The sequence below is a fragment of the Cydia fagiglandana genome, chromosome 15 (assembly GCF_963556715.1).
Source record: "Cydia fagiglandana chromosome 15, ilCydFagi1.1, whole genome shotgun sequence".
NCBI lineage: Eukaryota > Metazoa > Arthropoda > Insecta > Lepidoptera > Tortricidae > Cydia > Cydia fagiglandana.
This window is the reverse complement of record NC_085946.1, coordinates 14679032-14696542: the sequence shown is the minus strand read 5'-3', so window position 1 is coordinate 14696542 and position 17511 is coordinate 14679032. Positions and strand designations below refer to the sequence as shown.

The 17511-nt window shown below is 35.8% G+C and overlaps 1 protein-coding gene across 1 annotated transcript in view; it reads left to right on the top strand.

The window, feature by feature from the left end:
* LOC134671431 (pyruvate carboxylase, mitochondrial) overlaps positions 1 to 17511 on the top strand; it is a 69282-nt gene that overhangs the window by 29150 nt on the left and 22621 nt on the right. The window contains exons 10-14 of the mRNA XM_063529289.1: positions 483 to 692; positions 1257 to 1347; positions 2214 to 2349; positions 2806 to 2903; positions 5355 to 5439. Of these exons, the coding sequence (XP_063385359.1) occupies positions 483 to 692; positions 1257 to 1347; positions 2214 to 2349; positions 2806 to 2903; positions 5355 to 5439 (620 nt within the window). The remainder of the gene's footprint in view (positions 1 to 482; positions 693 to 1256; positions 1348 to 2213; positions 2350 to 2805; positions 2904 to 5354; positions 5440 to 17511) is intronic.

Here is a 17511-nt window from a genome sequence, read left to right as displayed (position 1 = left end):
GATCAACGACGCCACCGTAAGCAAAGACTTTTAAGCGAGCATGACATGTTCAAGCTACCGGCCTATATTAATATTAAAATAGTAATAACATGTAGCTGTAAGACGCTGCATTTTGTGCTCATATGTTACATAAAAAGACAGTATAGCTTCACATAATTACTAGCCTAAGTTGACTTAGAGATGTAAAGGTCTCTAAGTGTCAGAAACATTAAAAATATTGGTATGTACAATCAAAAATAAAAATCAAATAAATAAATATGTACTTAGAGATGTATAAGGTCTCCAAGTGTCCAAAACTAAAATTACATTAAACAATATAATCAAGCGAGAACATCATTGTCTCATGTGTCAATTCTACTGGACTATGAATAAAGATTCCGTAAACAATTTTATAGATTTTCCCTAAGTCCTGTAGTCGAATTCTGAATACCACCATATATGTAAATAATTTTCACAATCAAAAATATCATTATCTCCCTCAGGTTACAAGTAGAGCACACTATCACAGAAGAGGTCACAAGTATCGATTTAGTGCAGTCCCAGATCAGAGTGGCCGAAGGCATGACCCTACCAGAAATGGGTCTGACACAGGACAACATCAAGACACAAGGATTCGCTATTCAATGTAGAGTAACCACTGAAGACCCGGCCAATAACTTCCAACCTAGCACTGGAAGACTCGAAGTATTCAGGTAAGGTTGAGTAAGGCCCACTTGCACCATCCAACTAACCCGGAGTTCAGCGGTTAAACCGTTAACCCAGTGTCAAATTGTACTAACCATAAGTAACTCCAGGATTAACTGGATAACCCCGGGTTGCAATGGTGCAAGTGACCCTAAGTTAGGTACATAACATAACGATTACGGACCGAAAATAACAGCAGAATACCCTTAAAACTCACATGTGTTTTAAGGGTATTCTGCAAAGGTAACAGAGAAAAAATTGTTTTAATTGAACTTAAAAGTTTCTGAAACATTATTTTATCCTAAACAGGGTGTAATCGTTAAGTGTAGCCAGGCTATAAAGCATAAGCTATCCTATGTAGTATTTTTTTAATGTCTGGGATATTTCTGTTTTTATTTCAATAAAGTTATTAATGTAATTTTACTCATTGGGTAACGCACTTTCGATATCAATTTGAAGTTTTCTGATATCTGTTATATTTACGCAATTATAGCCTGGCTACACTTAACGATTACACCCTGTATACTGTCGGATCTATCGGTATAATAACACTTAGGTTCATTTATTTGCAGGTCCGGTGAAGGTATGGGTATCCGTCTCGATTCGGCGGCCACCTATGCTGGAGCCATCGTCTCGCCTTATTACGACTCGCTGCTAGTAAAAGTAAGTTGAAAAGAATGTGATAATCCCTTCCTAAGGATCGGTTGCACCAAACTGTTCGTATCGTTAAAGAGTTCGCTAAATTTTTATGTATGGAAAGTTTCATAGTAAAGCAGTGGGGCGCGCCGGCTGACGTTGATCAGTCTGTCAAATGTGGTTGGTGCAACTGGCCCTAAATATGACGTTCACTAGATTAATCCTGCACTGATCTTAATACATTGAAAACGATGTTGGTTACTTTTCTAGTAGGTCTAGCTAGAATAGGAAAGCCATCGTGGCTAGGAATGAGCTTGAGAGAGGAATATCGAAGGAGGTTCTAGGCTGTTTAGTAATTTTTACTTTTTTTTGGGTTATTCACTGTAGAAGAGGTATGAAGTAAAAAAAATGCATCTTTTTAGAGACTACACGTGGAAAATTGAATCGTGTGAATCTTTGATAACGGAATTTACTCTTTATCTAAATGGTTGTTACAATAGTACAGTCGCCATCAGATAAATCGGAGCGGCCAAGGTGTTCACAAATATCTGAACACGCCTCTATTGTCAGGGCGTTAGAGTGCGTGTTCAGATATTGTGAACACCTTGGCCGCTCCGATATATCTGATGGCGACTGTACATTACGATACAAGTGCGAAAAATAGGAAACAAGTGGCGATAAATTGAAACACGACCGAAGAGTGTTTTAAAACGGCACGAGTTGCGAATTACCTTTTCGCACGTGTATTGTACAACGTTTTACAGTACATATGTACTGATGGCCCTTTAAATTTTTGACACAGGCACGTATTGTCCTTAATCCCGTCCTAGAGCGGTAAAGTAGCACCATATGTACTGTAATTACTGTAAACATAATAAGTCAATGTGCTTCAGGTAATCTCCCACGCCAACGACCTGCCAGCTTCAGCCGCTAAGATGACGCGCGCCCTCAGAGAGTTCCGTATCCGCGGCGTTAAAACCAACATTCCTTTCTTGCTCAATGTCGTCGGCAACCAGAAGTTCCTCTCCGGTAAGTTTACCTCTATTATATACTCTGGCAAGCTAACTTTTGACGTGATAACGTCTTATAAATCGATGAACACCGGTAGCATACACGAAAAAGTGTCACGTTGTGGACAGATCTCCATGGTAACGTTACGGCCAAATTATGCAATTTTTCATCTATGTTAATGTTTCATTTGACATTATCACGCAAAATTATCGTCCGTAAACCGACTTTACAGACAACCATATTATTTCAGCAGAAAATGGCATGAAATTCAAAATTTGGGAGATCAATCCTCAGTTAAATTACGACTATTTCTGTTAGTATTTTTGTATCGAAAAATTTGATTTTGTTAATAACATTTTATTTTGCAATTTCTAATACAGAAAACTGGCGCATACTCCACCGACAAGAGCCATAGCCATGCTCTGAAATTATGAATGAATGAAATACCAAATTGTTACAAAGCGTATTTTTCAGGTGCCCTGGACACATACTTCATCGACGAAAATCCTCAGCTCTTCATGTTCAAAGCTTCGCAAAACCGTGCTCAGAAACTGCTCAATTATCTCGGACAGGTACTATACGTATAATAATCAGTGGTCAATTATTTCTTCAGTATTCGCAGCCTTCATTTATTTATTAATACACAGTACAGAGCTTAAATCTAGACAGATCCCTGCAAAACTGTATTAACAGTTTGTTGCATGTAAGAGTCTGTACATGTACATACACATATTTTTAAGTACATATATTATAATTCACGACCGGTCTGGCCTAGTGGGTAGTGACCCTGCCTGCGAAGCCGATGGTCCTGGGTTCGAATCCCAGTAAGGGCATTTATTTGTATGATGATACAGATATTTGTTCCTGAGTCATGGGTGTTTTCTATGTATATAAGTATTTGTATATTATATATATCGTCGTCTGAGTACCTACAACACAAGCCTTCTTGAGCTTACTGTGGGACTTAGTCAATCTGTGTAAGAATGTCCTATAATATTTATTATTATATTTATTTAGCAGCAAAACTTGCAATAACCGACGGTATTCCATATCATTGTCTACCAGTACACAGCGAAGTACTAGGTAAAGTTAGGATTAGTTGCAGGCAGATGTGGAGGGAATACTTTGATAAGCGGTCTCTCACTAAAGGACTCTGGTACCGAACAGTTCAATGTCAGCCCCCTCAGGTCCCGTGGTTTGATAAAAAGCTAAGCAGGAAACAGGTAGTATCACTCCTCAGACTTCGTTCCGGGCACATTCCATCAAACAAATTCAAGCACCTGATGAAACTAGCGGCTTCACCAAATTGCCAAGAGTGCGATAAAATAGAAGATGTTCACCATGTGTTGATGGAATGTGTCCGTAATGAGGCGCTGAGGAGTGACATGACATTTATAAAAACCACCAACATAGGTAGTTGCAACATCGTCCTGGCATCGCCACTATCAGACGAGGCCAGGTTGATGTGCAAACTATATTTAAATGTGATTTAGTGGTGTAGGTAATACTTCACTACTACATCATTATTTTTATTAGATCTCATTACGGGGGTGACATTGTTGTTCGCGTCCATACTTCCGTGAAGTAACTTGCATACTAAAGACGTTTACCGAATATCACGCGAGATGGCGCTGTACCGGGAGCGGCGATTTCTACATCGCGCTAACGAGATTTTTATTGGGATTGTATATAAGGGTTTGGGATTATTTTTAATATATTGGCTTTATTTGTGACTGGTTGTTTATTTTCATAGTCAATCCTTCATTAGTAAAGAACGCCCTTTTTGATAAAGTTAGGAGTACATACATTGTCACTGCGTGACAAAACCCCTTAAAAAAAAAAAGATTAAAAAAAAAAATTTATTTATTTATTTAAAGCCTAACAAGTTCCTTTTTAGCCCTCGCCACGTTGCGGATTTTCGATGGAACTAATTTATTTTAATGGCAATTATTTTGTTTGACATCCGACATTGAAAGTCATTGAATGTCACCGATGTAAACAAATCGAAAATGATTGTAAATATTTCAGGATAATAATAGATTTTGCAATCAAAATGCCCAAAAAAATTCACACCGATGCTAAACAAATAATTTTAAATACATTAAAATACTTGCGACAGAAAAAGGATACGGGATTCAGTAGCATTCCATTAAACAATGTTGTGAAATTATTTGTTGACATGACGGGTACTGATTTTCATAGTGAGTTTGTAATAAACTGGTTAGTTTTGTACTAAATATGAATATTAATTATTAAATTATTATTTTTCTCATTTAAGGCGTCTTTAGTGCTATAATCAAAAATATTTATTATAAGAATGAGCCATTACCACCACGAGTGACTGAATCTGGTAAATATATATACGGAGGTCGAATATTTAGAATCAAATTATGGCGGATAGGTAAATTATTCATACTTAATTATCAACTAAACATGCTCTTTCGATTGGGTTTCGATTGGGAAACATACTTCTACAACTCACATGTACATAATTGTATACCTCACTCGCTCTTGCACGATGCCAATACACACTGTCCCGACTATTCATGACGTACACGTATTGTTGCTATATGTAAGCTGTTTGTAGCGACATTATATCAGGGCTAAAAAAGAACTTGTCAGGCTATACTTATAATTAACAGAACAGAATAGAACAGAATCGCAAAAATTGAAGGAGGCCTACATCTCAAGGGCTAAAAAGAAGAAGAAGATTATATAATTACAATTAAAAAAGAAAAAAGGTTGTTAAAGCATGTAGAAACATGTTTGAGAACAAACAAGAAACAAGTCGGAAGAAATATTATGTTTTGATTTTAGCTATCGAAAATAAAAACTGTAAAACACGATACTAATTTAACATTTCTAAGCACATTTGGACCTTACTACCTACGTTTAATTCATAGTTTGGTAATTATTTTACAATAAACAAAGTTATAAATACAGAAATCATTCCCGCACCAAAAACCCCGATGTATTTATGGTTATAATATATTTTATTACGTATTTAAATAATTAACCTACAGGTGCTTGTGAACGGCCCGGCTACTCCACTGGCCACCTCCATTCCCCCCGCGGACATCACGCCATACATTCCTCCAGTTCCTCTCGGTAAGTCATCATTTATGATTATTTTCTCAAACTTGCCAGCCAAAACAAATTTGAAGTTTTACCATAGAGAAAAAAATACATAGAGTGCTCACTCCATACATCAGTTTTACCAAATAGACATCGAGTAGCACTGCTACTTGACAATAGATGTTCTAACGACCGAAAAGTGTAATGCTCAAAAATTATCAACTAATATTATAATCAGATTAACCGGAACTCTATTTTCAATTTCTTCTGCTTTTAAGTTGTGAATTGTTGTTCAATACAATTTTCGTGAGTCGTGACACTAGAGAATTCTATGATAGTCATACCGCTACTTGATGTATGAAGTGAGCACTCTATTCATATTATATTTCTCTATGGTTTTACTCACATCACGTGAGTGACCTAGGTCTAGTTACATCTTACGTACCGTAAAAAGTGCCTACTTCCCCACGGGGTAATTTTGCTCAAACAGTTTTGATGTATGAAAACTATATCGCAACCTCATTTAAGTATTACACAATGATAGTAGTGATGGTCTGCATTAAATTAGCTTTCATACCAACATAAAATTAAAATTAAGTTTCGAATTTTGGAGCACAGTTAACACATTTTATTGTATACGTTTTTACCTTACGTATATAAAATGCACATGGAAATATTGCCTATACCTCGTTCTTTTAGCATCAGAAAAAGGTATTAATCTTGACGTGTCTTTTTATTGAAAAATACTTTTGAACAATAAGTTACAGCAATTATGTAACAAATATATACATTTACATTCTTTTTATTTCATAAGTAGGTATCAGTTACAATTTTTATAAAAGCGTTTTTCAATAAAAAAGACCTGTCAAGATTGTTTGCCATTTTTCTAATCTTAAAAAAGAATGAGGTATGTATAGGTACCAGAATTCATAAATACACCTCGTTTTTTATTTTCTATATAAATTCTAGAATAACCGAATGTACTCTTACGAAATAAAATCAATTTTCCATTCAGATGAGAAATTGCATGAATAAAATCAATTTTCCATTCAGATGAGAAATTGCATGAATCTAAAAACATAAATAATTGTTGATTTCTTCCAGCCCGACCTGGGTGTGGTAGGTAATATGTTTAAATCCCGGTTATCGCTTTTCATTGGGGTTTAACTCGTTTATATGTATCATCCTACACACAAACATTTCAAACGAGGATTTCATAAAGGCTGTAAAAAAACTGTACCCAGTTGGGTTTAACCCTTAAATGCATAGTGTTGTCAAATGTCTACAAAGCATTAGACAGCTCACAGATTAAAAAAAAGGCTTACGTTCTTGAACGCACCTTTAAGGCCGAGCCACACCGGCTGCGTGTGCAGCACGTTGCGTGGCGTGCGCTGCGTGACGTGCGCACAGTGTTGGCAAAATATCAATTCGAATTGACGATTGACGATTGAGGATTGACCGATCAATTCGAATTGACGATTGACGATTGACGAAACTAATTCTAAATCTACTGATTGAAGATTGACGATTACTAATCGTTAATTCGAATTGACCGGTCAATCCTCAATCCTCAATCGTCAATTCGGATTGACGATTACTTTTTATGTACACCTAATGTCCTTTTTATTTAGGCCATTTTTTGAAACTGACCAAATGCGTTCCGAAGCGGTGTCCGAGTTTACCAAAGGTTCCGAAACATGTTTCTGACGGCATTATGAAGGATGTCCTTTTTGGAACATTTTCGGGATTTTCCTTGAAATTAACCGATAGCGTTCAAAATCGATATCTGAGGTGCCCAAAGGTTTCGAAACTTGTTTCCGAGAGAAATATTGAGAGATGCCCTTTTTTGGGACATTTCTAGAAATTACCCGATTGCGTTTAAAATCGATATCTGAGGTAGCCAGAGGTTTCTAAACATCTTTTCGACTGCAATATTGAAAGGTGTCCTGTTTCGGGACATTTTAGTGACATTTTTTGAAAGTGACTGCTTGCATTCAAAATCGATATCTAAGGTGCAAAACATGGTTTCAACGGCAATATTTAGATTCTACCAGGGACAGGAACCGGTTACCTTAACCGGGGATTTTCATAGGGTTATTTTAGAAGCGGTTGTAAAAACACCTACCATAACGGTAACCGTCTGATAAGGTAACACTTTGATTCGGTAACCGTATCAGATACGGTTAACCTCTGTTACCGGTAACCGAAATAAAAACCCAGTCTATTCAGTTACCTCATTATAAAGTTTTTGACCAGTTCAAGCGATTGTAATCTTTATGCACACTTAAATTCAAGTTGTTATTGAATAACCGAGGTTGGCATGAGCGATCTATGAAGCCTCCAGCATAAACAAGTTTTTTTGCCGTTCCTCTGTTTATCTTTATATCTACCTGTGTGGTGTGTTCTTATTATAAATCTTATTATATTATAAATAAAAGAAATAAAGTAAAAGAAATAAATAATGTAAATAGAAGTAATTAAATACAATAAATAATACAAATAAAATACAAAATAAATAAAACAAAAAAATAAATAAAATAAATAAAACAAAAAAGTAAATAAAATAAATAAAATAAATAAAATAAATAAAATAAATAAAATAAATAAAATAAATAAAATAAATAAAATAAATAAAATAAATAAAATAAATAAAATAAATAAAATAAATAAAATAAATAAAATAAATAAAATAAATAAAATAAATAAAATAAATAAAATAAATAAAATAAATAAAATAAATAAAATAAATAAAATAAATAAAATAAATAAAATAAATAAAATAAATAAAATAAATAAAATAAATAAAATAAATAAAATAAATAAAATAAATAAAATAAATAAAATAAATAAAATAAATAAAATAAATAAAATAAATAAAATAAATAAAATAAATAAAATAAATAAAATAAATAAAATAAATAAAATAAATAAAATAAATAAAATAAATAAAATAAATAAAATAAATAAAATAAATAAAATAAATAAAATAAATAAAATAAATAAAATAAATAAAATAAATAAAATAAATAAAATAAATAAAATAAATAAAATAAATAAAATAAATAAAATAAATAAAATAAATAAAATAAATAAAATAAATAAAATAAATAAAATAAATAAAATAAATAAAATAAATAAAATAAATAAAATAAATAAAATAAATAAAATAAATAAAAAAGAATAAAAAAAAAATCAAGTAAATCAAGTAAATAAAATAAATAAATAAATAAAAAAGAATAAAAAAAAATCAAGTAAATCAAGTAAATAAAATAAATATATATATATATATATACAGGGTGGAAAGGCACGACGATCCTTCCCGGAAGTATTAGGTCTTTTAAGTGATACAGAGCAGATTGGTAATGGTAAGAATCGTTAATTGAGTAAAAAATAATAATACCAAATTTTCTACTTTTTAACTGTGGTGATAACCCTATAGCATGTGCACATGACGACTAGATTAAGGATCTCCGTCGGGAAAGCTCGGGACTTTACGCTTTTTCCGATCGTTGACAGAATCGCAATGATGTAGGTATGAATGACGCACAAATGACAAATAAATCAAATTAATTCAAAAATATTACAAACAATTTTATTACTTTCTTAGATAATTACTTTTTGCCAATATTTAACACTATTTTCTCTTCACATACGGTGTTCAAATGTACCTCTTGTGGGGGATAGACTTTGCAGAGATTTAAAACGCAGTTAAACCAATACTATAAATTTATTCAGACCTTTTATGAGTACTGTTATTGATCGACTGACAAATCTAAAGGTAAACAAACATTTCATGGAACCGTTGCTATCCAAAATCAAATTTGACTGAGTTCACCTACAGCCAGTACTGTGGAACCTTAAAGTAGGCGCAACTGCAAATATCACATTATCATAATATTTCAATACGCCCCTTTAATGTGCATATTCTAAATAAATGGTAACACAGTAAAACATACAAACAAATTAAAGTGATATCAAAGAACAACTATTACAAAAGTAAACAATTAACAAGCAATGCCCAAACCACGCATACACTTGTAGTGCTTTTCTCTAGGCAAAGCCTTCGTTAATATGTCGGCAAGCATTGAGTCGGTCGGTAAGTACTTTAACTCAATACTCTTATTGTCCTTTAATACACTTCGTACAAAGTGGTACCTTATGTCAATGTGTTTACTCCGAGAATGGAACATTGGATCGTTCGCAAGACAAATCGCCCCCTGATTATCTACATGTAAAGATAATGGTGCAAACTTACGTAACCCAATTTCAGTAAGCAAGCTGTTTAAGTAAACTGCTTCCTTCATTGACGAGGCCAAGCTTACGTATTCCGATTCACAGGATGAGGTGCTGACACATTTCTGCTTCTGTGACTTCCACGACACGCATCCACCTCCTAACATGAAAACATAACCGGAATAAGAACGCCTGTCTATCAAACACCCTCCCCAATCAGCATCCGAGTAACCATGCAATGATTTACCTGTCTTTTTGTAAACAAGTCCATATTGTTTAGTATGCTTTAGGTATCGCAGCACGCGCTTTGCAGCGTTCCAGCATTCCTCATTAGGGCAATCCAAGAATTGACTCAATACAGCCACCGTATTCGTAATGTCGGGTCTCGTTCCCGTAGAGAGGTACATCAAAGAACCTATAATTTCACGATATGGATACTGTTCACTTTCACTGCACTTACTCACAGGTTTTTCTAACTTTTGTTTAAATTCCATAGGCGTAGATATCGTTTTACCTGTATGCATATTAAATTTAATTAATAAATCGTCAATATATTTTTCTTGTGACAATTTCATTCCTTTGTCACATCTGTCAAACTCTATGCCTAACATATATTTCGCAATGCCATAATCTTTCAATTCGAACTTAGTGGCCAGTTCCTTTTTGAAATCTTGTATGCATTCACCTCTTTGCGAAGCGACGAGAATGTCATCTACGTAAACTAATACAAAGAGTTTAGTTTGCGAATCTATATTTTTAAAATAAAGGCACGGCTCATTCAAAGATGCTTGCATTCCCATGCACTTCAGCTGCTCGTCCAGTCTGATGTTCCACTGACGACCAGCTTGTTTAAGCCCGTACAGCGACCTTTTGAGCCTGCACACACTGCCTCCAGACCTCAGGTCGCATAACATCTTGCTAGCCTTTTCATGCAAAACTGAACCTGGCTGCTCCAATCGTGTTAGATCTTGCAAACACTCATCTAGGAGATCTGGCACCTTCATATATATCTCCTCTTCTAATAATCCATTTAAATATGCCGTATTAATGTCCAACTGATGAATTTCAAGATCTAGTTCCACTGCAAGTGCGACTAATAATCTTACCGAGTCGAGCCTAGCGACTGGCGCAAAGGTTTTCTGATAATCGACGCCGTAACGTTGGCTAAAACCTTTCGCAACTAGTCTGGCTTTTTTCTTCTCAGTTTTGTCGACATTCAACTTCGTTGTCAATATGTAGCGGCAACCAACAACATTTCGACCCATAGGTTTCTTGACAACATCGAAAGTATCGTTCTTGATTAAACTTTTAACTTCTGAAATTATTGCATCTTTCCATCCTTTTCGCTCATTACCGGATAAGGCCTCCTTTAGAGTTATTTCAGCGACTCCAACGAAATCCTCACAGTCTGCATACTCGTCATTGATGAGTGAGTCTACTGATGAGTTATCAGTCGACTCAACGCCTCCTTCCAAGGGAACTTGTGGTTCCAATGGAACCTGTGGCTCTACGTCAACCATGTTGTATATCTTCCGTGGACGTCCAACATGACCTCGTTCCAGTCGCGGTCGCCCTGGACCTCTCTTAACTATCCTCCCCCCATCAACATGAACGTCGTCTTGATGATGATCATGTTGAGATGGTTCGGTGACAGTGTCTGGATCGTCTGTCATTTGGCGGGCTTCGACGGAAACATCATCTCCTCCCTCGGGCTCTGGATCACGATCACTCGATGAGTCGATGCACTCATCCTCGTGATTGGAGATATGTATGACCGGATTTCCACTAGTTTGAGTCGGATGGAATTCTACATCTACCGATAAAGGTTGATTTTGAATATTTACCGATCTTCCCTTATCGATTTCAAAGGGGTCAATCTTCAGGTTCACGTTCTCTATATCTTCACTTTTTGTTTCGTGAAATTTCACATCTCTTGACATGATAACTTGTCGTTGTTTCGGCATCCATACTCTGTAACCCTTGCGATCTCTAGGATAGCCTACAAAGATTCCTTCCAGACTTCTTGGTGCGAACTTGTCCTTCCCGGTTGACTTATCCAAGACGTGTACCTTAGACCCAAACTTATGTAAGTAGTCTAACTTGACAGGTCGCTCAAACCATTTCTCAAAAGGTATCTCACCTTCAAGACTTCTGGTCGGACAACGGTTTCTAACGTGGCAAGCCGTTGCTACAGCATCTGCCCAGAAACCCGGAGAAAGTCCTGATGAAATCAGCATACATCTTGCCATTTCTACCAAAGTTCTGTTCTTCCTTTCAGCTACCGAGTTCTGCTGAGGTACTCCAGGAATTGTCAATTGTCTTGCTATTCCTTCTTTCTTCAGGAACTCGTCGAAATCTCGATTACAGTATTCGCCTCCGTTATCTGTGTGGAGATAAGTTATTTTACGTCCGAATAGGTTCTCTACGTGATTTTTATATACCTTGAATGTAGTGAAGACTTCACTTTTCTTGCTAAGAAAATACACTTCACACCATCTCGTATGATCGTCGATAAAGGTTACGAAATATTTCGCTCCATTTATTGACGTATGCTGCATGGGTCCTACGACGTCAGAATGAATGATTCTTAACTTTTCATCGCATGGCCCACTCGACCTAGAAAAGGGTAACCTACTCATTTTTCCTTTCGCACAAATATCACAATCGTACAACTCAGTTACATCTGTCATCTTTAAGTTCATGCCAGATTTGTTTAAGACTCGGACAAGATCTTTCGCATTTAAGTGACCTAAACGCTCATGCCACGACCATACGTCAGCCTTTCGCTCAGAAATCGCTGACACTCCTTCACAATGTTCCTCAACGTAATAAAGATTACCTTTACGATTCGCGACAAGTTTAGTGTTACCATAGCTATCTTGAACGCTAGCTATGTTTTTCTTGAACGTAACGCTATACCCTTGATCAGTAATTTTAGCTACTGAAATTAGGTTACATCGCAAATCCGGAACAAATAGAGTATTAGGCAGTTGCACTTCAGTTTTAGAATCATTATCGCATGAAGAAAATCTTACTGTCCCCTTACCTTGTACGTTTGTGCTCGAATTCGTCGCTAAATTTAGCTTACCGGACAACGGTAGTAATGTAGTACCAAATTTATCCGCATCGTTGCACAAATGTGACGTACACCCACTGTCGACGATCCAATCTCCATTCTCGTTGCAAACAGCATTAACATCTGAAACACAATTGAATGTTACAAAATTGGAATCAACATTTTGTAAGTCACTTGAGTTCGACACATACTTTGCACTATCTATACGTTGTTCTTTCTTCTTTTGTGTACACTCGGAAGCTTTATGTCCATGCTGGTGACATTTGAAACATTTGTACTTAAATTTCGAATTAGCCGGCTCATCACATGCGTGTTGACGTTGCTCTGTACTACTCTTTGGCTTAGAAGACCTCTTTCCTTTCACAAGAAGTGCCTTATCTACACTTTCTTTTCGATTTCTGGAATGTTCCTCTTCTAATATCTTAATTTTCAATGCGTCTGGTTTTGGCAACTCATCTCGAGATTCTATGGCACATCTGAAATTATCAAAATTGGACGGCAAACTATACAAGAGCATTATAGACGTCAAGTCATCATTCATTTTAATATCCATGTCCGCTAATTGGCTTATTACATCGAAAAATCTCATGACATGTTCTCTCAAGTCACCGTCTTCATCCAATTTACGCAGTAACAACTCTTTCAACAGCGTAGCCTTTTTCGCAGGTCCCTTGGAAGCATAAATGTTCTTTAACTTTAGCCATACCTCGCGCGAAGTCGTGCATCCTCTCACATGTCGCAATTCGCTTGGTGTTATGGATAAAATTAGGTCAGACTTAGCTTTAGAATCCGCTATTTCCCATTTAGCTGCTTCGGCTGCTTCAGTTGGTTTATCTGGTTTCTCGATACTTCCATTAACGTATCCCCATCCGTCGTTTTTTATTAACACTGCTTCTACTTGGATCTTCCATGTTTCGTAGTTTTTATCGTTGAGTTGATCAATCCTAACAGTAGTACTACTCATTTCGCTGAAAAATTATTTCTAATACGGTTAACACTATTCTCGATCACTGATCGTGCATAGGCACCATAACCACTGTGGGGGATAGACTTTGCAGAGATTTAAAACGCAGTTAAACCAATACTATAAATTTATTCAGACCTTTTATGAGTACTGTTATTGATCGACTGACAAATCTAAAGGTAAACAAACATTTCATGGAACCGTTGCTATCCAAAATCAAATTTGACTGAGTTCACCTACAGCCAGTACTGTGGAACCTTAAAGTAGGCGCAACTGCAAATATCACATTATCATAATATTTCAATACCTCTGTGTCTTATAATGTACGCCGCAGCCCGCACCCGAGCCCGCGCACATTGCCCATGCGGTAGTGTATGCTCTTCGTCATTTTTTTTCTCCGCAGATTGTCAAAAGCAGCAATTAGCCTTTAATGTCTCGTCCGCAGTTTCACATTCCGTTTGGTACACCATATCTTTTACACAGCCCCACAAATTTAAATAACCACGAGCATCTAACAACGGCATTTTTATTTGAAGAATATGACATTAGATAAGTAAAGTTCAATGACAACTTAATTTCAAACATCAGACGTCTTGTCTATTTCCTACCACGCAAGAAGGTTTGTTAGTTAGGTATTTAAGAAGTATTTATTCTTGATTTATTCGTAGTATTTCATTTTTGCAAGTTCATTTGGTACATCAAACACCTTGGAGGATATATTGTTAATTACTCCGAGTCAAACACCATCTACTTGTTTTTTTTTTTTTAGATAGTTTCCAATTATTCGAAAATATTTTTGTGAAACGTGTTAAGAAACTAAAACCTTTTTATCAGTTAAGAAAACCAGAGATATTTATAACACGATTGCGTACTTTTGAGTGGTTGTCAATGTCACAATTTGAACTGTCGTTGTGAACAATGTTGTGGTTAGTATTATTAATATTAAAGAATAACACAACTACTTCATTCAAGTATTGAACAAGTGGAACCACTAAGAAAACTAAAATCCTGCAACGATTCTTACCGAGTTACCGTGTTGTAAGCAGACCTAAGAATGGTTAGAACAAATTATCATAATTTCCTGTCGTATATTGATTGTTTACAAGTAAGTTCATTGACCCTGTCACCTGTTAGGGTTGGAACAAAGTAGTTTTTTGCATGAATGTTTAAAAGGCCATAATTTAGAAACGGTTGCCCATATCAACATAGTTTCTATGGAGAAAATATAGAGCTTAGGCTAAACAATCCCCCTTTTGCGGAAAGGATCGTCGTGCCTTTCCACCCTGTATATATAAATAAAATAAATAAGATAAATTAAATAAATAATATATAAAATAAATAAAATAAGTACTCCCGGTCCTGTAATAATAAAATTATAGGTCGTCAGTCAATACTGACATCAGGAACATGTTTTCGAACCTCTGGGAACCTCAGATATCGAATTTAAGTCCAGTAAGTAAGTCCCAAAAACTTTTAGGGACCTATGGTCGACATCGATTACGAATATGAACTTAATCGGTCAATTTCTAAAAATGTCCCAAAAAGGGACATCAGTCAATACTGACATCAGGAACATGTTTTCGAACCTCTGGGAACCTCAGATATCGAATTTAAGTCCAGTAAGTAAGTCCCAAAAACTTACACCTTTGAAAAGTAATCTTAGGGACTATGGTTAATCTAGATTGAGAATTGATTTAATCCGAATTGAGGATTGATGCGTTAATTCAAATTGATTCAATCGGATTGCCGCGTCAATCAGAATTGATTCAATTCGAATTGATCAATCCGGATTGATCAATTCGGATTGACGCGTCAATTCGATTGATCAATCCGGATTGATTTAGTTCAGATTGATGCCAACACTGTGCGCAGCACCCCTGTCACACCGGGTGACGCGCACGTCACGCAGCGCACGCCACGCAACGTGCTGCACACGCCACGCAGGCGCACGCTGCAGCTCAGTCATGCGTGCAGTAAAATAAAATACTCCTGCGACAGTACCTACATCATGTTATTATAACTCCCGTTGCAAATGGAAACTGCTCACCTAATGCCGCCATTGCAATTAGAAGAAAAAAATGTCTCATATTTGAATCGAGATAGTTGAGAGTACATAATATTGTTCACCGACGCAAAATAGTTCACAATACAACAACCTTGTTTTCCAATAGTATCGTTAATACCTAAAATCGATTCTTTCCCACAGGCCAAATTAATTTTTTTTAAGACGTATTTGTGGTAATCTTTGTGCTATGTTGTAAATATACATTCATATTAACGAAAGATTTTAATTAGTTTTTCTTTTATCACTAAATCCGTATTAAAAACCAGCACGCGCACCGGCCGAGTTGTAAATAAATACAAGTGGCTGCGCGTGTACACGCACAGCACCTATGCAGCACCGAGCTGTTGTGGTGTATGTGTACTTATGTACTTATTATATAAGCTATGTATCAATCATGTATCGAGTTAGTCTGTAAGTTGTGTTTGACCAATAAACACATGTAATCAATATTCTATTTTATTTATTAAAACATCCATCCGTACATGGCGATCCTGCCTGTATTAACTAGGGCACAGCGTAAAAAAATAAACAAGAATGAAACTGACAAAATATCTCCCGTAAATCAACCACCAGCCACTACCGACTGGACTTGTCAACCGCGAGTGGTCGATATGCTAAAAGCTCCTAACAGTTACACGGAACTTTTAATGAATATACATGATACGGAAATTAAAACATTAGAACAACACGTAACTAAAGAGAGCGAAGAGTTCGCATTTGTAGAAACAAATTCATTAATTTACGTCAAACCAACATCCCGATCGCATTGCGCACGAGCTGCCTTTGCGAGGGCGTTGAGTTCATTCTGTGAAAATACAAATGTAAATGACGTATATGTTATAATAAATGAAAATAATAAAGAAAATGTTCAAGCGTTAACGCGTTCTATAAATAAATTACCTAAATGGACCGGACCGCGGTTACATATTTTAAGAGGAATTAAAAGAATTACCGATAGGGACACAATTCGTGTCATACTAAATGACTACCACATGTTACCTACTAGTGGACATGCAGGCATTAGGCGTATGTTAAATAACATTAAACGACGATTTTTTTGGCATGGTATGGAGAAAGACGTCACGGATTTCGTAAAAAGATGTGACTCATGTCAAAAACAGAAACATAGTAAATATATAAGAGAACCAATGACAATAACTGACACAGGTAAGTCAGCCTTCAGTAGAATATTTTTAGATTTAGTTGGGCCATTAGGTAAGGATTACAATAATTATAGTTATATTTTAACATTGCAGTGCGATCTTACCAAGTATGTCGAAGCGTACCCACTCGCTACAAAGGACACGGTAGCCGTCGCTACTGCGTTTGTAAACAACTTTATTTTACGCTACGGCATACCCAGTGAAATCGTTACCGACCGCGGCACAGAATTCATTTCATCTACGATGCAAGAAGTATGTAAACTGTTAAAAATTACACATTTAACGTCAACTGCTTATCATCATCAAACAATAGGTGCACTAGAAAATAGTCATAAAAATCTAATTTCCTTTATACGCATTCAAACAGATAATTAGGCACAAAATTGGAGTACATGGTTACCCTACTGGTGTTTTGCTTTCAATACTACTGTTCATACCGAAACCAAATACAGCCCATTTGAACTTGTTTTTGGAAAAATGTGTAATATACCGACCAATTTGACAGATACATTAGATCCTTTGTACAACCATAACGATTACCCGTATGAATTAAAATATAGGTTACAAAAGTCGCACCTAGATGCTAAGAATAATATATGTAAAA